Raw genomic sequence first — 25,138 nt, 5'->3', positions numbered from 1 at the left:
TCAGGCCCCTGGGGGCTTGGGACTAAACCAGCCCCTATTTTTGTTGACCTTTGTCCATGGAAGGTCCCTGCAAAATTTCATTGAAATTCGTTTGGGGGTTTTGGAGAAGAAGATTTTTGAAATTTTAGTTAATTTGACCCTTTTTGGCCCCGCCCCTCAGGCCCCTGGGGGCTTGGGACTAAACCGCCACGATTTTTGTTGACCTTTGTCCATGGAAGGTCCCTGCAAAATTTCATTGAAATTGGTTCAGGGGTTTTTGAGAAAAAGTCGAAAATGTAAATTGTTTACGGACGCACGAAGGACGACGCACGACGGAGGACGGCGGACAAAAGGCGATCGCAATAGGTCACTTGAGACTTTGTCTCAGGTGACCTAATAAAACTTACACTTCAGAATTAATAAACAAATCATTTGTAGCTTTAAGGATGTCTCCCCGGTTCAGTATGAGAGCATTCCTCGCCTGCTCAGCGGAGAATCCCATCTCCATGATACTGGCCAGGTCTTTGTCGTCGACTGTGATGGGGGCGGAGGACAGAGTAGTGCTGCAACATGGAACAGGAAGTCAAAATATTAACATATGGAGTCGACATGTTGACATAAACATTATTTTTGTAGACATGTAAACAACTAGGCATCACTTTGTTAACATAGGGAGTGAACATTATGGCATCAACAAGGTGAGTTAGGAATGAATGTACATATATATACTCACAACTGTGTCTCTCAAGATATGTATAGTGTTTTATACATATGCAGATAACATCCAGCTAAAGGCAGGTATCTTAAAATTATTAGATTTATTTTTCCTTTGTGGGGACCTTACACAAATGTTAATCCTCAGGATTAAAAGAACGTTTTCCCAATTGAAGGCTCAGGACCAAAAATTGGGTTTCGGACCAATAATAAGCAAATTGAATATGGTCCAATTTGTTGCTAAGGAACCTCCAAGCGATTGCTGTAACCATATTACAATGTAAAATTATTTAAAAACTGAGTTAAACACCAGAACACAGCTTGCCCAAAATCTTTAACCAAGTGGGATGCCGACGGCAATGCCGTGGGTACCGCTATAGCCCCCCTATTCTTCGAATGGAAATTGTTAATGACGTCAATCACCCTGACTGACCCCAAATTGTCATAAAAAACGTCACAAACAATGGCATGACCCCGAAAGGTCACTATAATTCCCCCACCAGTCCGCGCGTGTAATATAGACACGTGGGTCAGATAGAATTTTCCAGCACCGCCGGAAATGCGGATATCTCTGTCTAGTATGGAAGAAAAGGATATCTCACATCAGGAAAAGTGTGGATAGAACTGTCCAGGGTAAAAGAATAAGTGGTCTGAAGTTCACTCCCACAAATGGCAGTATCCCAGGAAACGTTACCAGGATAACTTACCTGGATTGGGATGTCTCCATTGAGGACATGGCCATCGTCCTCTCCTGAAAGTTGTGAACGGCTTGTAACTGGTCATTACTGGTTTTTGGCCAATTCTCCGACAGAAAAGATTCTAGGATTCTGTAATTACAATCAAAACAGTTATAAAATCCTCCATTGTTCTCAGTAATAAACCAATCTATACAGACCGCTTCAAAGAAATCAAAGAGCTGTCAGAAACAGTAATATGATTAATTCCATCGTGATTGGAGAGTGAAAGCAGGGCTCAATTTTTCATCAATAGCCCAGGGTAATTAGCAGATTCTATGTCGATGATAGTGAACATTTCCTATATTTACATGTACAGCGAAAATAAAGGTTGGGAAGAAGAACGTTTCTGAATGTGCTTGTGGCTAGCTAGTAGTCAAAATATGAATCGGACACCCCTGCAAAGCTAACAAGTCATTAACTTTTCAAAATAGGATTTTTGAGAAATACCTGAATATGAACAAATATTCTTGTGTTTCTTGTCTTTAGATATTCATTTTGAATCCCTAAACATGTTTTAATTTTATGGAATCGTATTAGGCCCAGATTTGCAAATGAAAAGAAAATGGTTTCACTATATCATATTTAGATATTTATGGAGAAACAGTGCACTAATGGTTGGTTTTTATGTTCATCTCTCTCTCAACAGTCAGTTTTAAAATTTCAGAAAGATACTCAATAAAGGCTGGAGGTATACCTTACAACCAATCACTACTGCTTGAGGAACCTTTGTTTATATAAAGTGGCCTTATGATGAAGTGACAAAGACTTACTTCCTCATCTGGCTTCCCACTCCACACTTCTCTTTCTTTGATGGCTGGAAAGCTTCTACTTTGGGTGGGTCTGAAAAGTATATACATTTTGTACAAGTAAATGTAAAAGCATGACACTATTGATAACTTGGAAGACTTTATTTGATTTGTCTGTGTTTTACGTCCTATTAACAGCTATGGTCATTTAGGAAATGGCAGATATTGGTGGACGATGAAAGCCAGAGTACCCGGAGAAAAAACGCTGACCTGCCACCAGTACCTGACTACTGCCCTACATAGACCTCGAACCCGCGACCCAGTTGCTGAGGGCTAGTGATCGAAGACAGTCAGACACAGCGATCAACCACTTGGCGACTATGGCCCCAATTTGAAAGACAGATGTGAAGAAAGTCAGTTGGTGCACTGGATATTTAGTGCTCTTGTCTTCCAGTAAGATGGTTGAGGTTCAATTCCCAAATTAGACAGGAAAAGGCATTGGGTTATAATGCCAATCCAAAAGGGTTTAAGGCCCCCTGCAGGCTTTCATCCAGGCCAAAAAAAGTGCTTACTAGTAATATAAGTTAAAAATTGTTTCATTATTGTTGTAAAATAAATGAAGTTCGCAATTCATAAAGACAGGTGAGTTTGATAAATATTTCATAGGTTGTAAGTTTTCATGAAAACTAAAACAAATATGGTCCAACATATGTGATAATTAAGGTACAGGTGTCCAACTTACTTGGGGTGTCCAGGTATGATGTCAACGATAGGTGTATTCGGACAACTAACGGCTCTTCACTGTTCAGTCTCCAGGCCTCAGCTATCTCTTTCTAAGAAAAAAAAGAACATCATTAAATTATTTCTGTTATTATTACCGGCCTAAAGGAAAAACTGATCATTTCTGTTTAACTTGCTGTAAGGATGAAACGATACCAAGGTTAGGATTAATATTATATATATGATGGTACAATTCCTATTTCAGACATTGATACATGTAGAATCGAAAATGTTACCCCGATGTAAACTCAACAAGGGGACAGAGAACTGGCTTTTCTAGATAAATATTATATTTTCACTTTTTCTAGGTGTTTTTTTCTGCCAATACATTAATTTATCATTGCTTGTTCATGGTCAACCTCTGGCAGAGTTTCACCAATACAAGGTTCACTATTTTCATTTGTGCACTATCTTGTTTACAAACCATTAGTTTTCGTTATGTTTTCCATATTTTCATTTTTTCTCATGAGATTTAGAATATACAGATTGTCTTTATCAATCCTACTTTTTGATTATATTTCATTAAAAACTAAAAATAATGGGTCTGTTTCATATCAAATAATTAAATTGGACTTAACCAATATCATTTCATTCTAAAGCAGGAGATATAAATAAATTTTAAATCTTTGAAGCAAGCGAATATCAATCTATTAAAAGCTGACTTACCGCTATAAATCCTGCTAACTTAATGTTTAGTTCTACGTCAATTTCATCAATGGAATCCAATAACCTTTCAGATGTATAAAGAAATACAGATTAGTGGACATTGACAGTTAAGAATATACAGATAGTCAAAAACGTAAACATAATTATGATTCTTCTGTCACACCTTGATGACTGAAAACTCAGAAATTATCACACACATTGTACATGCATTTTCATTATGCTGCGTGCATTGTTGTAAATTCAGAGGGATTTGGTTTGGTTTGGTTTAGTTTTGTTTAACGTCCTTTTAACAGCTAAGGTCATTTAAGGATGTGCCGCCATGTGTGTAGTGTATGTGTGCTTGCGTGTGTGTATGCAGGAGACAGGGCATGTTGGTGAAAGTCTGTTGGCGTGCGTTATTCAGGAGTGTCACTACATCATTTTGAATTGGACATCATTTTGAATTGGCCAACATCCCTGCTCACCTTATTTCTCATTCTACAAGCTTAAGTTCAAAACAATGACTCGGCAACACTGTTTTTGAGACAACAGTGGTTATTCATGGTACTGCACATGTGACATAGGAATCTTAACTTACCCTGCGTTAACATCTAATAAATTTAACTCACTGTAGCCTTTTCCCTTTGTTTATGACAAATCATTGCTTTTTTATTTTTTGGGGTGGGCTAACTGAACAATCAATTTTATCTCTCTTGTCGAGAGCACATTTATCCGCCATTTCCTTGCTATAAAAAGAGGAACTGTGATCACAGTCACATAAAAGCTTCAGTTTCTAGGCTTATTCAAATTATAGAGATGACTGTGATCAGGATATTATAGTAAAACAATGTGGAAACGCCAAGTGGGAATAACTCTCTTAAAAAGGTCTGAAAGGCAACTCTTTTTTAAAATGGCACAACTTCATATGATTCTGTCACTACACAAAAAGTTTCAAAGAAACCTATTGGAAAATCAGCTAATGGATAGCCGGACCTTGCTTTGTCAATTGTTTTAACATAAAGGGGCATAACTCTCTTAAAAAGTTCCTAAATGCAAAATTATTTCAGGGGGCACAAACATATATGGTACTGTCACTATCCTTTTTGCAGAAATCTATCGAAAAATGAGCGAATGCATAGATAGAAAAAAATTATCTACGGACGACGGACAAGCTGATTCCAGTATACCCTCCCACCCCCAACTTTGTCGTGAAGAGTATAATAAAATTGCGACAAGAGTGATTTTTCTCAGCTTAAAGTAGTGTTCACTTTACTCACTCCTTTAAGGAGTATATGACAACAACTCTCTAATCCCATTCCTAATCAACCAAACTCAAAATACATAGCAGAAAGGTACTCTAAATAAGAACCAAATCATACTGGGTATGTATATCACTGTTAACTACCTGTAACTCAGCACATCTTCCCCGTGGATATTGATCAGCTTCTCCATGTCAGTGTCTAATACTGGATTAATGCCGACCTCCAACGACATTTCCTGTACAAATACAAGTACTCAGTTTGAAGGCAAATTCCAATGGATATTTTTCTGTATTTCTTACACATGCTTTTTTTATTGAAATGAATTCAAAATTTCTAAATAAAAGATAGAAATTATATATAATTCATTTACCAAGGTATGTGGGTTGTTAAAGCTGTACCAGGGCCATTGGTTTTATCTGTGTAGGTACAGATGAATCTTCAAAATAGGCAGTAGAGAATGACCATCTCAAAACATGTGTACAGTAAACTTGCTAATACTTATAGGTTAATTTCAGTTATTTTCAAAGGGCTCACCTGTCCTAAATGCAAAACTGCTTGTTATCATTCCGACATAATTATATTTTGGTTCTGATCAATGCCGACAATTTTCAGCAGGCAATGTCTTATCATAATTGAGAAATTATTTTCCGGGCTGAAAAATATAGAACCTTTACTGATATACAATGTATTGTAGGACAAATATTGTCAAGTGATTCTTAGTTAAAGCTGTCAGTAACACTGAATGAAGGGCCCAACATCAAATTCCGTCTTTGCGTATTGCAGAGTTATCTTCTCTTGAGAGCAGGTATTGATTGTTACGTCATTGGTTTGTGAGAGTAACGTCATCAATTTTTGAGAAAATGACGTAATTTTCTCACACAAACCAATGACGTAACAATCAATACCTGCTCTCAAGAGAAGACAACTCTGCAATACGCAAAGACGGAATACATAATGGTTTCGAAAGACTTCATATTATATATGGATAATCAAAATGTGATGTGAGGGAAATTAGGGCTATATGGTTAAGTTGTTCAACCTGTGCCCAATCCCATTGCTAATTATAATGGCAATTAAATATGTTTACCAATAAAAAATGTGATATGAACGTGATTTCCAGAATGAGGTAACCACAGGAACAGTATAATTATAATTATAGCCTTATCACTTGGTTCACTGTGAAACTAAAACATAACCATCTATACATATACTACAAACGAGATATCATATTAATATTCCATTATATGGTGATTTTGTGATTGTAGTCAGTTATGTGATTATAAACACTATATATTCTTTAAGGATCTTCGTACCATTGCCAAAAAATGTGATGAAGTGTTAAAAACTGGGTTTTTTCTGGCATGACTATATATAGCTTTGATAAATCATTTCTGAAAAGAAAATCATACGTTGCGGGATTTTTTGAGAATAATAACGATTAATATAAACAAAATATAATCAACAACAGTGTTTAGAGTGAACAAAACAATGAGTGGGGCTTGACCCGGATTTGAACCCTGAACTTCAGGTTGATATAATATTGCTCTAACTGATTGTGCTACCTGGTTAACACAGGTGTCTTTGCCCAACAGTGATACAGTTATCCAAACGAAAGTTAAGGGGAGGCTATAGTGTATACAGGAAAAGACACTGTGCAGGGCGACAAGGCTCCTGAATAGAACAAGAAATACACTGGAAATCAACATCTGATTTATAAAATCTCCTGAAATCCTTCACGAATCATCAGGTTTAACTGTGGATAACATTGCCCCGACCCAGGTGTATAGTTTGTCGTCATCTCACCTCGTCATTGTAATAATCATCCATATCCTCGTCCTGGTTGTCGTTATCAGAGTCCCCAAGGTTGGAATTGGCGTCCTCGTAATTTGATGCCTCTGATTCCATACTGATGGTGCGCTGAACCAACGTGGTCTGAAGTGTACTATGCGCTGTGCCTGCATACAACCAAATGCAATGAATTCAGAAATTTTATTTTATCATTTGATCTTTGTTCAAGCAAGTCTGATCATCTGATTTAAGATTTTATATAAGGACGCTTGGCTGAAGTCATGATTAATATTTTTTTCTGACAAGCAACATTTGTAAAACAACATATGTCATTATTCAAACTTTGATGAAAATGGAGCTATATAATTAAACACAGAGGTTAACTGATGAAACGAGTCTTAGTGCAAAGCTAACCAAAATCAGTGAAGCAGAAAATATAGGTCATAGTGACCTGTATTTGATATACGTTTACTGGTATAAAGATCCTCAAGACATGTCCACCTACATGTATATGAAATTTGATGACTGCATCTGTTGGACTTCTATTCGAATACCGGGGTAATAGAACTAAATTTAAAAGTCTTAACAAGATGTTGAACAGTCAGAAATACTGACAGACAGTCAGAAAAGGAAAAAGGTTAATATCCCCTCTGCTAAGACTTTTACGGTACGTTTATATACATTACACAACTTTAGATAAAAATTTAACCACGAATACATACCATCATTTTTGACACAAGTAGAAATAATAGTAGGTATAGCATCATTACTAATAACAGGATTGTTAAAATCACCATCTCTGTAGACTAATGTGTTTTCTGGAAAAGAATAAAAAGACATATTTAATTTTGCGTAAAATAACAGCAGCTATATATAGCAATTATGTAACATTTCTCTAATGACCAAAATCACACTTATGATTTTGTACCGTAATAATACAATATATAGTATTTTAGTTAAAGTAAATTTAATTCATTATATGCTTGAAAATTTCTTGCCATCATATCGGCCGTATCCTATATACACATGACCAGTCCTCAAAATTCCATGCAGACTGGTTATCTGGTGAATATGGACTTCTAAATAAAGCTGATATGGAAATTACCTGCAAACTGTCATAGTGCATGCGCAGTTAGACCGGAACCTATCTGTCAGACAAAAACAAAAGATGGCTGATGGCGAATGCTTCGCCTCCGTTACATTTTAAAATTTCCAAAATCTAACACAAAAAAGAGATCCCAGAGGGATCTTGGCGCCCACATTTGTACCATCTTCATTAGTTCTTTGTCAGTTCGATCTTTTCTCTTCTTTCCTCTTATCTGTTTGATTGAGTCATGTTAACAGTAAATGCACCTTGAGGTAACTTTTGATCTAAACTTAATGCTAATGTGTATGAAAGTCAGCCTTCAAGGTGAGTTTGTCATTTCACAAATTTACTAGTAAAGTACTTAATGTGAAAGAAATAGAATTGATCATTGCAATATGAGAAAGATCTGTTTAGTTCTTCTTTTAATCCATTTTGTTTTTATGATCAGTCTCAAAATATAACATGCACAATGAGGCATCAAGGGGAACCTACATTTAAAATTTAAGAAAGATCCCTCTGGTACTTCTTGAGAAATATCGATAACAAACTTTCACTATCAAAATCCAAGATGGCTGCCTGTCGGCCATGTTGTTTATCCGATCAGTCTCAAAAGTTGCCCTGCACAGCTATGGACTAAGGGGAACCTACGTATAAAATTTGAGAAAGATCCCTCTGGTGCTTCTTGAGAAATAGCGATAACAAACTTTCACTATCAAAATCCAAGATGGCTGCCTGTCGGCTATGTTGTTTATCCGATCAGCCTCAAATGTTGCACTGCACAGCTAAGGACCAAGTGGAACCTACATATAAAATTTGAGAAAGATCCCTCTGGCACTTCATGAGAAATACCGATACCAAGAATTGTTTAAGGACAGACGACGGACCACGGACACAGGGTGATTTGAATAGCCCACTGAACATGCATTGCCGTCCTCCATGCTAATCGATGCTGAACTGTTGATTCAACCCTGGCTAAATTTTAAACAGAGGATCTCGTAACAAAATCAGAACCTTCATGGGTTTTTTAATTTTATTTTTGATGCATATTATAAAAGAGTTATGGGCTTTTTGTGCATGTAAATATGATGTATTTTATTCTACTCTCTTGTAAAACAGTTTTTTACCAATAACTTTATGAAAAGTCAACAGAAAAATCTGAAGCAATATGATAATATGAGTCTCAGTTGGCTGTTCACTTATATAACAAAATTATTGAACAAAAACTCTAGACCTTCTTATCAAGATTTAATTTTAAAAAAAACATCCTTTTACATCTTGTAAATCATATCACCAAAGACAATGACAGTGACATATTTTGATATTCGATTCATGACTGCGTTTGCAGGTGCGCTCTTTAAGATAAAGTCTGGATCTGTTTAAATTCAGTATAGGACTGTTTCGATCAGAAAACAGTTGGAAGCATAATTAAGAAGAAAAATGATAAATGCATGATTAAAACTTTAGGGTCATGCAGTACATAAAATGTAAATAAACATGATGCAGTCGAGTTGAAAGGGACAGGATATTTGTGGATTTAGTGAAAAATTGGCACAGGTATCGTATGTTAATTAAGGTACAAATTTTAAAGATATACGTATACCTGATAAACTATATCAGGGTACCTGTACAAAGTAGGAGAGATGTGTCAAGCTTAATTAACCCATTCATTACTGAAATTTCAACATGAAAAATTCCAACCTTTGAATTGGAAGAGTTTGAATGTGTCTTCAGGGGTGAATGAGTTAAAGTGCATAAATATACATTGCAATACTTACCTGGGTATTCATCTGATGTTACAATGGAAAATTCACGCAAATCATCATTCTTATTCAGCGTGAATGTGAGGGATGTTCCTGCTGTTTCAAAATCTGTAAGAAAAAAGGCAGTGTACAGTAATTAAAATGGGCATATACATGACATCAGCTGGAAAACATGGCATGGCGATGTTCCATGCTCATCATGCTTGTGGGTAAGTCCAGCGATCAAAGTTGTATTTCTCCTACACACACATGAATGATCATAAAACTAATGCATACATGCATGCATCTGTAAATGTCAATCTGGTGATCATGAATCACGTCATAAGATAATCCCCTTGATGATCCAGTGACTGGCCATGGGACCAGCCAGGAGTCGAGGCTGCACTACTGGTCATGGGGCCAACCCTAGGCCTGGGCTATATATATATAATTGTAGTTAGTGGTTCAGGATATTGATCAGTGCTTCATAGTGCTTGCAAGCTTTGTTCAGGATTAAAATTAATTTGTAGATGTGAATGGTGCGGAATTGGACTGGGTCTATTGTTGGCGACATAAGGTAGCTCAATTAGTAGAGTGCCTTTCTAGAGATTGCAGGATCCTGGCCTGGGTTCAAATCTGGTTTTGCATGGCCACCACGTGCACATGGCTCTTTATTTTGTCACAAAATCAGCCAGCCTGCCATTAACCCGGCCTTAATTTTATTTCAAGAACTTTGTAATTACTTAAATTAGCAAGGGAATACCCGAATGTGTGTAAATATAGTTTCCTTATAGTGAAGATTTATATAAAGAAGGGAGGAATATAATGGAACTGGACTGGGATGATCATCAGCGACAAAGTAGCTTTATAGGTAGAGTTTGATCTGTCTAGAGTTTGCAGGATCCTTGGTTTGAATCCCTGTCCGGCCGTTGCGTTCCACTTCCTCCATATATATTACAAGAGGATTAGATTGTTTGTGGTAAAACGAAATGCCCCCAGAAGACTTCAAACATTTCTTAAACGGATGCGCTTTATCTATCGATTTATGTTACAGTAAACAGAAAATAAAACTAAAACATGCCTATTTTCTCAGAAGAAAAAAAAACTTAATCTATATTTAGACATGATCATATTGGCAGTTTTGCGAGTCAATGCCAACATAGCTATAAGAAAATAAATTGATTTTATAAACAAATTAAGTATCCATATTCTACTCTTGTCAGTTGTTTTTGGAGAGGATCATTCGAGCAACCAAGCTGATGATTCCAAACTTCAGCTCAACTTTACTTTCACTTACTGTGAACTGGCCAATGTTCTTCTTCAATCAGTTGAATTGCAGTTTTGATGTCACCTTCGAATTTCTTCTGTCTTGAAGACATCTTTGTAGCTAACGCAAGGTTTTAGAGATCTGCCTTTGCCGGATTTTCACGTTGGAATGATGTTTTACTCATGTTGTGCAAGGCCTCTGTTTATTTACTTCCTGTAATAACCTCTAGCGCATCGCGCATGCTTAGTCGCGAGCAATCCACTTCCTTTTCTCTACCATTGTTGTTATTTCTGGCTCTGAAGATATCTGCGATGAAGTTCTAGAGTTGCCGACTTGTTTAATTTCGATATTGATATCTTAACCATAAGCATGTAGTCAAGGTAAGGAATTATACATTAACGTTTCAACGGGGAACGATGCTTTGGAAATTTTGATAAATGTAGAGCTGTTTTCTAGACGATCCGCCCTAAAAAAAGAGTAAAAAAAACACCTTGTTAAACTTGACGTCACTGGCTACTACACACAGACGTTAACAAACAATAGCAAATTACGTCTTCAACATCAATGTCGTCCTTCAAAACTAAAATATTAAAAAAAACAGAACTGCTTAGATCTCAGCACTTCTTCCATACAGTGTATCAGGTCCAGTACACTCTGCCGATTGAGCTATATAGGCTAGCTATAAAGACCTATATAGCTATACTGTATACACCTATTAATTATAGCTTTATTGAGCTATATTTTCTCAGATTTCAAATTTCATTAAATTAAAGCAAAGTCGCATAAAACAATAAGGTTTATGGTAATGTTGACTACAAAGAGCATACAGTTAGATGTTTATTTTCATTTTTCATAAATGTAAAATTTCCGATTTTTTTTACATCATTATTTTTTAAAAAGAATACTTATATTTAATGTCTTTTGTTATCAACCTAATGATACAATCTTCTTTTAAATGCGACTTTGTTTTGTTTTCCTTAGAAAGAAAATCACTATAAAATAGCTCAAAAGACCTATTTCAGACATGTCAATAGAGCTATTATAGGTCTTTACAGCTATATAGCTCAATCGGCAGAGTGTACTGGACCTGTGTATCTTGTGCTGGTAGATCTAGAGGACCAGGGATCTTTTTGTTTATTCGGTTCAACCTGTTTGTTTTTAAATGTAATACTTCCTGGTATAATCAATGATCGCCTGAAAGCACACTCAGATTATATATGTAGGTCTGACCTTATTTCTAAACAAATAACTCTGGTTCAACCACAGGTACTAGCCTCGTCTGTCAATGAATTAATACACCTATAATAAAATCGCAGTGGCCAACTGGTTAAGACGTCTGACATTCTGCTACCATTAGCCCTCCACCACTGGGTCGTGAGTTTGAGGCCTACGTGGGACAAGCACTGGCCATGGGTCTGTGGTTTTTCTCTTGGAACTCTGACTTTCATTTTCCTCCACCACACACGGCACGGTTTTAAATGCCCATAGCTGTTAGAAGAGGTAAAACACAAACAAACAAAAGTATGGCAGACTAGGCTTATTAGTACCTGTGGTTCAACCGTTTGGATTGTGATAAACGACAGCGGCCCTGCAGGTATATATAGTTGAGATATACTTTATGCCTCTTATGGATCTATATGATATCTATGAAAGAATCATCTTGTCCCTTTGAAATTTCCCTTTGAAATTGATTAGATTTCTAACACTTTAAATTATTTGATCGCCCAGCAACAGGCTCATGATCATGACACAGTTTATAAAATTTGCTATTTTACCTCAAAATAAGAAGAGATGGAAGCAGTTTGGTACACATGTGTCAAGAACATACAGTTGTGAACTATATGACATTAATTGTCAGTTGAAGAAACTGTTTGTTGAAAATTAAATGTTCTTGCATTGTTTTTGTCTGAACACAGGATTTAAGTGCATGCACTGTAAGTAGAACCTTGAACAATGCAAATAATAAAAAAATGTACTACCTACATGAAACTTGGAAAATACTTAAAATTTCCAGAATAATGTCATCTATATATACTTCCATTGTACGTATAACAACTAATCATGAAGCTAACATGATTAAGCAGAAAAAGTCAAGTCAGATCATGATCACCTGAACATGTAATGAACAGTATAAAGGTAAAATTACACCTGTTTTCCAGGTTTTTTCATCGTAAATCAGCCTTGTTGGTTACCGTATATGAGTTACCATTGTTGCTGGATGGTCCAAGAAGACATGAATACAAACGTAGAGGAAAGGGCAAGAGCAAACCACATTTTAAAGATGATCACATGTCATTGTTATTTTTGTTTGTACAACATGACATCTTGTTCCTTTATATATGTTCCAGGTTAATGTCTGCTTCATGTCCCCATCCCTTATAAGTTCCAAATGAAACTGAATGATGGAGGACAACAACCGACCCCCACGAAAGGATAGAAAAGATGAGGAACCTATAGCTAGCAAGAACCAAGAGGAGGCTGCTAAGAACTTGTGTACAAATCAGAACCAGCAGACTGCTAACAAGAAAAATCCACAATCACCTGTCACAACCCAACAACAAAACTTGCCCTCTGTGAATGCTTCACCTCTCTCCTCTTCTCCCTCATCTGACACCAGTAGCTTGTCTTCTGGAAATGGAAATGGCTCCACCACTAGCTTTCATCACGAAGACGTCGCACACAACCAGTTTTTAAAATCAACAAGTGAATCCTCTTTGTCCACTACAACCAGCAGTGGTGCTATTCTGTCTGTTACACATCCATCAGGAATATACACGTTCTCGGATAATGAGAAACTGCCCGGAACTGCTCATGGACATGGTAATGCTCAGTACAACTGGCAGTCAACAAAAACAACTGTAAAAGAAAGACTAGCTTACCTATTTAACACAGAAATTATGAGTGACATTCATTTCTTGGTTGGAACACCACCTAATCAACAGAAGATACCTGCTCATAAATTTGTCCTCTCAGTTGGTAGTGCTGTTTTTGATGCACAATTTAATGGACCTATGGCAACCAAAGATGACGTTATTGAAATTCCGGATGTAGAACCGGGTGCATTTCTAGCTTTACTAAAATTTCTGTACTCCGACGAAGTACAGATTTGTTCTGATACTGTGATGACAACGTTGTACACCGCCAAAAAGTATGCTGTACCTGCACTGGAAAAGGCATGTGTTGAATTTCTGAAGCGTAACTTGAGTAGTGACAATGCATTCATGTTACTGACACAAGCAAGACTGTTTGATGAGCCTCAATTAGCAGCGCTGTGTTTAGAGACCATTGACAAGAATACATCGGAGGCACTTGTAGCAGACGGCTTTACAGACATTGACAACAACACACTTTGTGTAGTGCTTGAGAGAGATACCTTGGGTATACGTGAATGCAAGCTGTTTGCTGCTGTATGTCGGTGGGGGGAGGCAGAATGTGCTAGAAGAAACATATCGCCTACACCCGACAATCAACAACTTGTTTTAGGGAGAAGTTTGAGGTTGATCAGATTTCCTCTGATGAGTGTGGAAGAATTTGCCCAAGGTGCAGCTCAAGGGGGGCTACTGGAAGATCGAGAAGTAGTACAGCTATTTCTGTACTTCACAGTCAACCCTAAACCTCAAATAGCCTTCCTGGATAAGCCACGCTGCTGTCTGACAGGCAAAGAGCAGGTGGTGTCCCGCTTCTGTCAGATAGAGAGTCGCTGGGGATACAGTGGGACCAGTGACAGAATCAGGTAGGTGTAATTGTCGATATACTGGTAATACATGGTCATACATGCCATATCTAATGATTTAAGCGTGAGGCTCATAAAATTTACTTCAGAAAAATTCCTCACAGCATAAGACATATTTCTCACAAATTTTAATCGGTCTCACAAATTTAAAAAGAAGCAAAGATTGGCAAATTTTAGTGAATATATTCACTAAAATTTGCCAATAAACAATAACTACATGGGTTCACACCGAAAGGTTGAAAGTCACAGGCTAGCCACTTATAATAATTACTGGCCAGGCCAATTAGCAGCATTTGTGTGAAAGTTGTGAATGGCAGGCTGATTTAGCGGTGCATGACTTGGTGTCATACTCACCGATGTGTGAATTAATTTAATCGGGGATCACCCATCCACTGGGGGCTACTTGTTAATTAATATGTGATGACAGTGGGTATAAACATTAAACAGTGCTGTTGATTCATTACACTCGAAAACATGGTTTATTAAAACGGATATGTAAGTCGTGACTATAAAATCGAAACTGGACACTGACACTGAATTTATTTTCTCGTCGTTGGGATGGGATTAAGCGTTAATAAAAAATAACATTACTGTACACGCAAGAAAACAAGTTTATTCACAATTACCTATATAAAAATATTGGAAGTGTTTTTCAACAAATGAGATTAAATATCCCCATATCTTGAGATATATTTTTCCTTACCTGGGTTAACAGTGACATCTTTGATAGAAGTATTGTGATATTTTTTACTTTTAAATGTACATGTTTATAAAGTTCTATATCTGGACCGTACGTATGTCCAGTCTAAACATCCTACCCTAAAATTCTTTAAAATATCAATAAATCTCCAATTTTGGTTCCAACAAAGTAATAAGAGGCTTCAGAACAACACAAATGATATAAAACTATGTTATATGCTGTAATTTTTCTGTTTTAGATGTCTCAAAAATTTCTCACTAATTCAGAGAAAAAATCTCACTATTTTTGACCAAATTTCACTGGAAAAAAATCACTGATCTCACTATTTTGCACCGGAAAGTTATGGCATGGAATTCATGCATCATGGTATTGATAAATTAATTATCATAATCATAATATTAATAATACTTTATTTTTAGAGGGTACAACTCATTTAGCAAACAATAATTAAGGCTAATCTCCCATGAGGCCCTATTTAGAAAGGTACATATATTTTTTAAAACATAGATGAACAGACGATGTATAACAACAAATAATCAATAATCAACTTACCATGCACTCAATAATGTTCATAATAGTACATTTATGTATATGAAGATAGTTAGACAGATACTTGTTTTTAAGTTGTTAACAATCGTTCGTGACATTTTACATTAAATTCATAAAGATTGCTGGCAGTGGCAGTCTTGATTACAATAGGAAGTTTATGCAGTATATCTACATGTATACCTACCANGTAGGTATACATGTAGATATACTGGTAATATATATATGGTATTAATTAATGACAGAATCTGGTAGGTAAACATGTAGATATACTGGTAATATATATGGTATCAATTAATGACAGAATCTGGTAGGTATACATCTAGATATACTGTTAATATATATATGATATCAATTAATGACAGAATCTGGCAGGTATACATCTAGATATACTGTTAATATATATATGGTATCAATTTGTTATAATTAATGACAGAACCTGGTAGATATACATGTAGATATACTGGTAATATATATATGGTATCAATTAATGACAGAATCTGGTAGGTATACATGTAGATATACTGGTAATTATATATCTACTGTATGATGGTATCAATCAATGACAGAATCAGGAACACATAGCTAAGCAGATTAGGTGTAGAGGTGCTGGAGACAACAGTCCATGCATTGTATATGTTTACATGTGTATCTCCATATATAATACCAGTAATTACAGAATACGGTAGTTATAATACATTTAGGTAGGAAGTATTTTATTTAGTCATTGTTTGCCATTATACAAAATGTATAAGCAATGTATATATAGTATATATAATTAAGTAGTTTTGTAGTATTAAGTTTCGTTCCAGGAAAAGCTCACATAGGCAGATTAGGTGTGGAGATGCTGTATAGAGTATGGAATAAAATACTTCCTTCCTAAATGTATTATACAGTTCTAAATTGTATGCAATGTACAATGCTACTGATCATGAGCATGCTATTCCGTCTTTGCGTATTGCAGAGTTATCTTCTCTTGAGAGCAGGTATTGATTGTTACGTCATTGGTTTGTGTGAGAAAATTACGTCGTTTTCTCAAAAAATTATGGCGTTACTCTCACTAACAAATAACAAAACAATCAATACCTGCTCTCAAGAGAAGATAACTCTGCAATACGCAAAGACGGAATAAATAGAAGGAAATACAGAGATTTGTCTGTCTTTATTATATGATAATGATTGTAAAAATGTAAATGTTTGATAGTATTATGATCTCCATGCATGTTTATGTTCCAGATTTATGGTGAATAGGAGGATATTTGTGGTTGGGTTCTGTCTGTATGGGAGTATACATGGACCTCATGAGTATGCAGTTAACATACAGGTATATATAACAGTGGTGTACAAATGGTAACCAAGTCATGTTTAAAAAAACCCATAAAATTTCAAGCCTCTTAAGGCTCTTATAACAAGAAATACATATATACAAAGTCATGTATACGTAGCTATTGATCATTTATGGTACATGTAATGTACATGTGTAGTGTTCAATGTTTTTTCTTAGATCTTTATAACATAGATACCGTACTTGACCGCAAATAAGCCCCCACCCCTAGTGAAAAAACATAGACCAAAAGTAGGGAGGGGGCTTAATTGTGAGCAACCCCCTGTTCACAAATGTCCGCCATCTTGGATATATATACCACTGTTTTGATCTATGACCACACTAAATATCATGTACTTATACACTGTAGTTGTTCATGTTGTAAAAATAACAACTAACAGACAGAATATTAATAACAGTCACCAAATATTGTATATTGGTCTACAGTATAAGAGTCTTGCATTGAGATAATGTATACACACCCACTGGTGTATTCATGATCATCCATACCGTAAAGTTGTAATATCAGTGATGTTGGATCAATATGAAATAATACAATAGCAATTTATGTATTATCTAACTCCATTGAGGCTAAGAGTGAATGTCGAGTAAAGGTATTAGGGTGGATGAGTCGGATGCTTCGCTGTGAGTATGGATACCAAGTATGCCGAGCGATTAAAGGAGGAATTAAATTCCAGTAGAGGGGGACTTAATTACAACCTACTGCAAGCATCACCAGCACTCAGCACTCGTACTGGTAACACTTGAGTACATTTTGATTAAGTCCCCCTCCACTTTAATTTAATATACATGTAGTATATATTAATGGAATGTTGAATTGTATATATATATATTATATATATAATAGTTAGTCCCAACTTTAATCTTGCAGATAATCCAGTCGGATACTGGCAAAGTGATGGGACAGAATGACTCCAGCTTCCAATGTGACGGATCAAACTCCACCTTTCGTGTCATGTTCAAGGAACCCGTGGAGATTTTACCCAACACTAGTTACACTGCATGTGGTACTTTGAAGGTAAGAATCACAGAATGTGTGTTAAAATGTACATTAATATATGGTAATATACATAAGAACTACAAACTTTGGGTCATTGGTTAAATTTAAGGTATTGATTGTCTTAATTGTTTAGTTTAGTAGAATTTTACAAGAATTTTTAAAGGTCAATGTTGCCCATTAATCTAAATCACTGTTCCCTTGCAATTGATTTATATGAAATGAATAATAATGCAGAATCTCATTTATTGACATTTCTTATGAAAACATAAATCTCTGTAATTATAGTAGTTCATAACTATATTTATTATATAATATAAGGCTTCTGCAATGCAATAAAGGGGTGCAATAAAATTGATATTGAACGTGTGCAATAAAGATGCAAATGAGCGCGCGACACCGTGGGAACTAGGTCGTATTCCTACGCACTACTACTACTACTACTACTATAGTATAGGCCTACTACAAGATCCATTTTATATAGCTACTACAACAAAAAGCTCACCTGGAAGTCATGAGACTTGGTTCAAGCGCCAACCCGTTGGTATCAACAAGCTAAAATCCATGATGCAACGTGCCATAAAGGGAGCAGGAATCCAAACTGACAAACACTTGTCAAATCACAGTGCGAGGAAATATCTTGTCCAGAAATTGAACGATAATAACATCCCCGCTAACCATATAATGCAAATTTCTGGTCACCGAAACATTTCTTCTATTAATAATTATTCACACATCAACACGAATCAACACAAAGAAATCTCCAAAATACTGCACGGAAATCCAACAGCACCTGAGACCGGATGCAACACAACATCACTGACACAACAATCAATGGCGTGTAACCAGTCAACTTCCTCTGTTGTCAGGGTCCAGGGCGGTTTCCAAAGTATCTTTTCAGGTGCTGTCACAGGAGGAAACATACAAGTTCATGTTTACCAAGGACCTCCTCTGAAAAAACGCGCCCGTGTTATAGAAAGTGACAGTGATTCTCAGTAGGCCTAATATCCAACACATGTGTTTTCGGTTTCCGACGACCTTCACAGTGCGCGCGCTCTTACACTGTTCATGACGTCACCGATGAAAAAAAACAGTTTTTTTCCGAAGCGAAAAAAAAGAAGTCATATTTTGTAAACTTTTATTATTTCAATTGTTATCACAATTAAAATGATCGTTAAAAGTAAAACTGTTGGCCATTTATTATTCTGATAAAATTCTGCGGACTACTTTTGTTAGCGGAACATGCTCTCAAATTAGTATATGTGATGCGTCCTTTCTCGTCGTCATTGCATATAGAGACGTTAGTATTGAAACCACTTATGTAGGTAGGTTTCTCGAATTATATAATAAATAGAATCTAACACTCGTGTTCATGTTATATTGAATTTATTGAACTCGTATATTAATTTCATATGAAATTAATATACTCGTTCAATAAATTCAATATAACATGAACACTCGTGCTAGATCCTCTATATATAGCTACCAATCAAGGAAAGGAAAGGGTGAGTTGTAATGACTTCAATAATCTGTGCTTTTAAAATCTAAGAGCTGGATGAATGTTCTTCCGAACTTTTTAATGTTTCAAGTTTTACATTTTGAAGAGAGTTGATGCAGGTACTTGCAATGAAGCGATTTTCATGTTTTGTAGGGGCCAGATTCTTACTACGGTGCTAAAGGCCTCAGGAAGGTGACCCACGAGTCTGTGTCTAGTGGAAAGGTCACCTTCCAGTTTACCTACGCAGCCGGTAACAACAACGGAACTTCGGTGGAAGATGGTCAGATTCCGGAGATCATCTTCTACACTTAACTGACGGGCCGAACGAGCTGGTCTGATCGGTGGGTAACCGGGAACAGATGACCTCTTACAGGAAGTGAAGAGTTGTTGGAATGGCAGACAACTTCAATCTCATTGCTGGAAGTCAGACGACTGAGTATGCTTATGTATGGTAGGATATATGCTCTGATGTTGAACTTTCTGAGCATAATCCTAAACACAACAATAACTTGTAAATTTACCACGGTGAATTAAGATGGGTTGATGTGGTATTATGAGGCAGTAATTAAGATTCTGACAATTCTTGCCAATAGTTAGAAATTTCATAAATTAGTTCTTTACATTAAATATAGTTTGTATGCAGAAATATATCTGAATAATTTAAGAAGAAAATACTACAAATGTTAAAACTGAAACTCGTTTGATCATCCCAGATCATTCAGTATACAGTATTTTGTACGTCAATACCAAAATGAATATATTTGCCTGCAGTGTAATGTTTTTTTTAACAATCTCAATATTTCTTAAGAAACGTTGAGTCAGTACTCTTTCAAGGACTTGCTGAAAACTGTTAAAGTTTTGGTACATAATTTTATACACTTTTGACTCATACATAGTTTAAGAAGGTCAAATATATTTTTGACCCAACTATATATTAAACAAGCTGTTACTTCTGGTAATATGGCGTCATACCCACAAAATACTCCAGTGCATGGGAAGTTATAATAACCCAGTATTACTTTATTTTAACACAGTGGGGAATGTGATTGTTATGTCAGGCTTAAACAGTGAACAACTGTACCACCTGACCGTCATGATAATCAGAGACATAGGACCTTGTTATAGGGAACACTCTAAACAGCTTATAAAAAACTGGTATGCATTGACGCAGAAAATTGTTTTCTTCCTGGATGGTTCTATTGAAAGACAGTTATTGTTTATGCTCTTTATTTAAAACAGTGTTTTCTCGAGATTAGATATCACTGTTGTTTTAGAAAGAAAAGCTGGACTAACAGACTCTAAGTATAAGACTATACATGTCTGGTTTAATGTATCTTGGTTTAATGTACCACTGACAGTTACAGTGCTGTCATCTGGTAAAAACCAAAGCATTGAAGGTATGTACTGGTATATAGATTTAGTTGTGAATGGATATAGTAAACATTGGTTAGGGAGGGTAATATAAAGAATTGTTTCATTTTTTTTTATTTTTTTTTTGTGGGGTTGAGGGGGGAATGATTAATATACAGACTACACTGTATACAACCTTGCAAATTGAACATATAAGGTATATTTTGATACAATATAAAGTGCATACCAGGTAAGTAAAAAATACAACTACTGAAGGCTATTGTACAGGGTCAATATATTAAATGGTGGGGTATTTATTTCTGCACTGAAAAGAATTTTACTCCCTCCTGAGGGATAAGATGATCTTATCTACAACACCTGTTTCTAAATGCAAACACACATCAGTCAGTAAAAATCCTAATAGGAGTACAGGTGGGCTATTGGAACTACAGAGGATGCATTTATACTGAAAAGGGACGTCAACAGCTAGAGACAACTAGAAATTGAACAGCTTCAGGTTGATTGAATCTTTTTCTCCCAATGTACATGTAGTAATAGTAAATGTTCTGGCTATACATTGTAAAAACTGCAAACAATTCTGATGACAACATAGTTCCCTATGTAGCTAGCTAGTGATGCTCCCACAAAGCTACATCAGGGGACTTGATTTAAATTGTTTACATGGAAAAATAACATCTTCTGGAAAAATGGTTATCTTTATTTTTGTACTTCATACAAAATTGAAGTATGTGTGAGAGTATTGTATTGACAAACAAGAAGTTTGTGTAAACCGTTCTGTAGAATTCACTAGCTGTAATGGTGTTAAGTAATATTCAGTCAAAATGTTTCGTTTAATGGTTTGGTGAGGATATATTTAATGGGTTGGGCAGGATATATTTAATGGGCTAGTCAGGATATATTTAATGGGTTGGTCAGGATATATTTAATGGGTGGGTCAGGATATATTTGATCGGTTGGTCAGGATATATTTAATGGGCTGGCCAGGCTATATCTAATGGGCTAGTCAGGATATATTTAATGGGTTGGTCAGGATATATTTAATGGGTGGGTCAGGATATATTGAATGGGTTGGTCAGGATATATTTGATGGGTTGGTTAGAATATATTCAATGGGCTGGTCAGGCTATATCTAATGGGTTGGTCAGGATATATTGTTATTAGTGTTACTTTATTCATAATTTGCCAAATTTTCCTTAATATTAGCAAAATTTAATTAATAAAATTCCTTGCCCAGATTTATTACCCATATGAAATAAGCATGTAAAATAAAGATGGAATTTTGAGTTTTCCCCCCAAAGACAAATAAAATGGTGGCTAGAGTGATATTGTTTGTGGGAGTACCTGTAGTTGTATTTCTTACATTAACTTTTCTTTTCATGCTAATCAAGGCTTCATTACCCTAGAACCCCAGTAGGAGATAAGGAGTCAGTTATTGATTCTGTTAGTGTTTTAACTACAACAGTATTATTATTAGCATGTTTAGAGATATTTGTTAATTTTCATAGGTGGGTTAAGACAAAGTTTTGTCTGACCTTTTGCAATTACCTTTTATCCGTCGTTGTGCATCCATAAGCAATTCATATTTTGGACTTATTATTCAAAACCTCTGAACTGATGACTTGATTCAAATTATAATCATGTGATTTAAGTTTTACAGTATGCAAATTAGAACCTAGAAAGGAGGAGGTGGAATACCTGTAGATTGAACAGGATAAATTGGGGCATGCTATAACTCCACGATAATCAATATTCTACACAACAGGTAAACTGGTGAAGACTTGCTGTGCCGTAATTATATAAGCTTGTTTTCTGACAGTTATCAGCTACCGTATTTGACATAATCAGCGCCCCTCCCCCTTTTTCGTGAGGAATTGAAATTATATGGACCATCTTCCCTTCTCAATCCTGACCCCAGTCAATGAAGCAGGGATTTAAGTCTGGTAATCATGGCTGAACTTCCCATGAAGCGGATGAAAGATTTGATATCCAAACCTTCAGTCACACTGGAGTGGTTAAACTCTCCTGTTACACTGAAGAATCAATTGAAGTTTCACAATTTGTTATATCATAACTCATATTCTATTATCCTAATAAGTGCCCTCTTTAAAGCTAAATTTGTTGTGTCCTGGGAACCAATTAGGGCGAATACGGTGTATGATCTTTGTTGGTTAATCCTCAAAATCATTTTTTTCTAGTGAATCAACAATAAGAAAAAGTCATGTTTGTTTTATATATACTATTTTTCTATGTATCACAACAACAAAAAAACAACTGTATTACAACTCAGGTGACCGTTAAAGCCCATGGCCATCTTGTTGATTTTAGGGCATTGCCGGTCCAATTTAAGAAATGCTTAAAGTGGCATTTGAAAAATAGTGTCACTGTATTTGAGACCAAGTTTATCCTCTTAAAGGTTGTGTATCATTCAACATGAACATAAAATTTTGTGTAAAATGCATTTTTAGACAGCAGCAACACATGTAAGACATTGCTAATCATATCCACTACCCACCAACCCACTCGTACGTCATCGTCTCCTGGGACATTTTAATATTGGAAACAGGTTTATGTTAAGAGTCCATATGACAATCATTTCATATTCATGACAGGAACATTTTTTTTTAAATTAGTTAAATTATATGATTATATGATGCATACTATTCCTCCTGAAAAACTTGTATTACCCAATACATTGAATGAAATTGCATATAATATGTTTGTATATACATTGTATATATAATTGTTTTTATTAAGCTTTAGAGAAATTAGTTTGTTTTATAATTTATTTCTCACAGTATGTGGTACTGTGCAGGCACATACTATAATTTATTTATAAATAAACAGAAACCTTGGAGCAATACCAGCCACTTGATATTATAATGATAGTTCTTGAAAAGAGTAAAATCAAAACACCAAAAAATCTGTTTTCCTACACAATGTTATCATATATTGCATAGAACCTCTTGGAGTTTCTCAATAGTTTTTTTTTATTTCTATTTTAAGAAAGATAAGGGGCACGAACAATTAAGTTTGGGGGGAGTGGGGTATACTGGAAACAGGGTGTCAATCTGTCTGTCTTTCTGTCTGTGGACAGGCGTTCGACCAGAATACCACTTCATATATCCTCCACCAATTTTAATAGACTTGTTATATACATACTTGATTGATTGCACTTAATTTTGATTTCTAGGATTTTTATCGCTCGTCAAATTTGACGGAAGTATTATGGTATGGGGTTGTCCGGCCGTCCGGCATAAACTTTTGTTTGTCCGGCAATCTCCTCCCACATTTTTCGACCGATCTCTTTAAAACCAGGCATACATTATAATCATGATATGAAGTTGTGTCTCCCTTAAAAAAAAAATTTGATTTGACAATTTTTCCAAAAGTTATTACCCTTTGTTCATTTCAGTATTTGAATTTTGTGCAGAGATCATCCTACATTATTTGACGGATTTCTTTGAAACTTAGTAGGCTAAATAATCATGAAATGTTGTTTCCTTGAAAAGAATTTTGATTCAACAATTTTTGCAAAAGTTATTGCCCTTTGTTTATTTAAGTATTTGATTTTTGTCCGGCAATCTCTTCCTATATTTTTCAAATGATCTCTATGAAACTTGGTATACATTATAATCATGATATGAAGTTGTGTCTTCCTTAAAAGAATTTTGATTCGACAATGTTTGCAAAAGTTCTTGCCCTTTGTTTATTTCAGTATTGAATGATACAGATCCTATTTCAATGTAAGAAAGTATATATATAACACTATATGGCATTCGACAGGCGTATATTGTTCCGCCCTGAGGTACTCTTGTTTCTTGGGAGTTATGTCCCTTTAATGATATCCTTGTGTACATTTTTGTCCAAATTACTTCCACTTATATCTTTTCATCCTTCATTTATGACACATGATCAACAATTTATGAAGTTGTGCAGTTCCATTTATTTTCGATTTTGATTATTTTGACAGTTGTTTTATTATTAGCCCATATCTTAATTCCATAAAACATTTTAAAAGCTTTGAATTTTTGCTACGTACCAAAATTCTTTACAGATATTTATGGAACTTGGTAGGCAGGATCAGTACCTTAAGTTTGTTATGACTATTTAAATTGGCATTATGGCGCTATATATTTTTCTTTTTTTTCTCCAAATACTGTTACTTATCTTGTCAAGGTGGATATTGATTAAATTTGATAAAATT

General features: G+C 35.5%; 2 protein-coding genes across 2 annotated transcripts in view; one reads left to right on the top strand and one right to left on the bottom strand.

The window, feature by feature from the left end:
* LOC110454258 (poly [ADP-ribose] polymerase 6-like) overlaps positions 1-10,971 on the bottom strand; it is a 31,983-nt gene extending 21,012 nt beyond the window's left edge. Inside the window, exons 1-10 of the mRNA XM_021503684.1 lie at positions 10,775-10,971; positions 9,514-9,606; positions 7,374-7,469; positions 6,667-6,818; positions 5,007-5,098; positions 3,623-3,686; positions 2,919-3,009; positions 2,201-2,270; positions 1,401-1,520; positions 387-542 (exon numbers count right to left, since the gene is read on the bottom strand). Of these exons, the coding sequence (XP_021359359.1) occupies positions 387-542; positions 1,401-1,520; positions 2,201-2,270; positions 2,919-3,009; positions 3,623-3,686; positions 5,007-5,098; positions 6,667-6,818; positions 7,374-7,469; positions 9,514-9,606; positions 10,775-10,856 (1,016 nt within the window). The 5' untranslated portion in view covers positions 10,857-10,971. The remainder of the gene's footprint in view (positions 1-386; positions 543-1,400; positions 1,521-2,200; positions 2,271-2,918; positions 3,010-3,622; positions 3,687-5,006; positions 5,099-6,666; positions 6,819-7,373; positions 7,470-9,513; positions 9,607-10,774) is intronic.
* A 7-nt stretch (positions 10,972-10,978) lies between these two features.
* On the top strand, positions 10,979-24,211 carry LOC110454259 (BTB/POZ domain-containing protein 1-like). Its single transcript, XM_021503685.1, has 5 exons — positions 10,979-11,124; positions 13,093-14,477; positions 16,960-17,047; positions 17,940-18,086; positions 19,717-24,211. The coding sequence occupies exons 2-5, from the start codon at positions 13,144-13,146 to the stop codon at positions 19,873-19,875; spliced, it is 1,728 nt and encodes a 575-aa protein (XP_021359360.1). The 5' UTR covers positions 10,979-11,124; positions 13,093-13,143; the 3' UTR covers positions 19,876-24,211.
* Positions 24,212-25,138: the final 927 nt, after the last annotated feature.

The sequence above is a fragment of the Mizuhopecten yessoensis genome, unplaced genomic scaffold (assembly GCF_002113885.1).
Source record: "Mizuhopecten yessoensis strain PY_sf001 unplaced genomic scaffold, ASM211388v2 scaffold7725, whole genome shotgun sequence".
In the NCBI taxonomy this organism is placed as follows: domain Eukaryota; kingdom Metazoa; phylum Mollusca; class Bivalvia; order Pectinida; family Pectinidae; genus Mizuhopecten; species Mizuhopecten yessoensis.
The sequence above is the reverse complement of the archived record's forward strand: the minus strand, read 5'-3'. Positions and strand labels throughout refer to the sequence as shown.

What these genes read in the sequence shown, in the direction of transcription:
- LOC110454259 (XM_021503685.1), top strand. Translation starts at nt 13,144, where the DNA reads ATGATGGAGGACAACAACCGACCCCCACGAAAGGATAGAAAAGATGAG. An exon ending in AGTATGCAGTTAACATACAG is followed by an intron (nt 17,048 to 17,939) that starts GTATATATAACA and finishes TTAATCTTGCAG; the next exon opens with ATAATCCAGTCGGATACTGG. An exon ending in CTGCATGTGGTACTTTGAAG is followed by an intron (nt 18,087 to 19,716) that starts GTAAGAATCACA and finishes CATGTTTTGTAG; the next exon opens with GGGCCAGATTCTTACTACGG.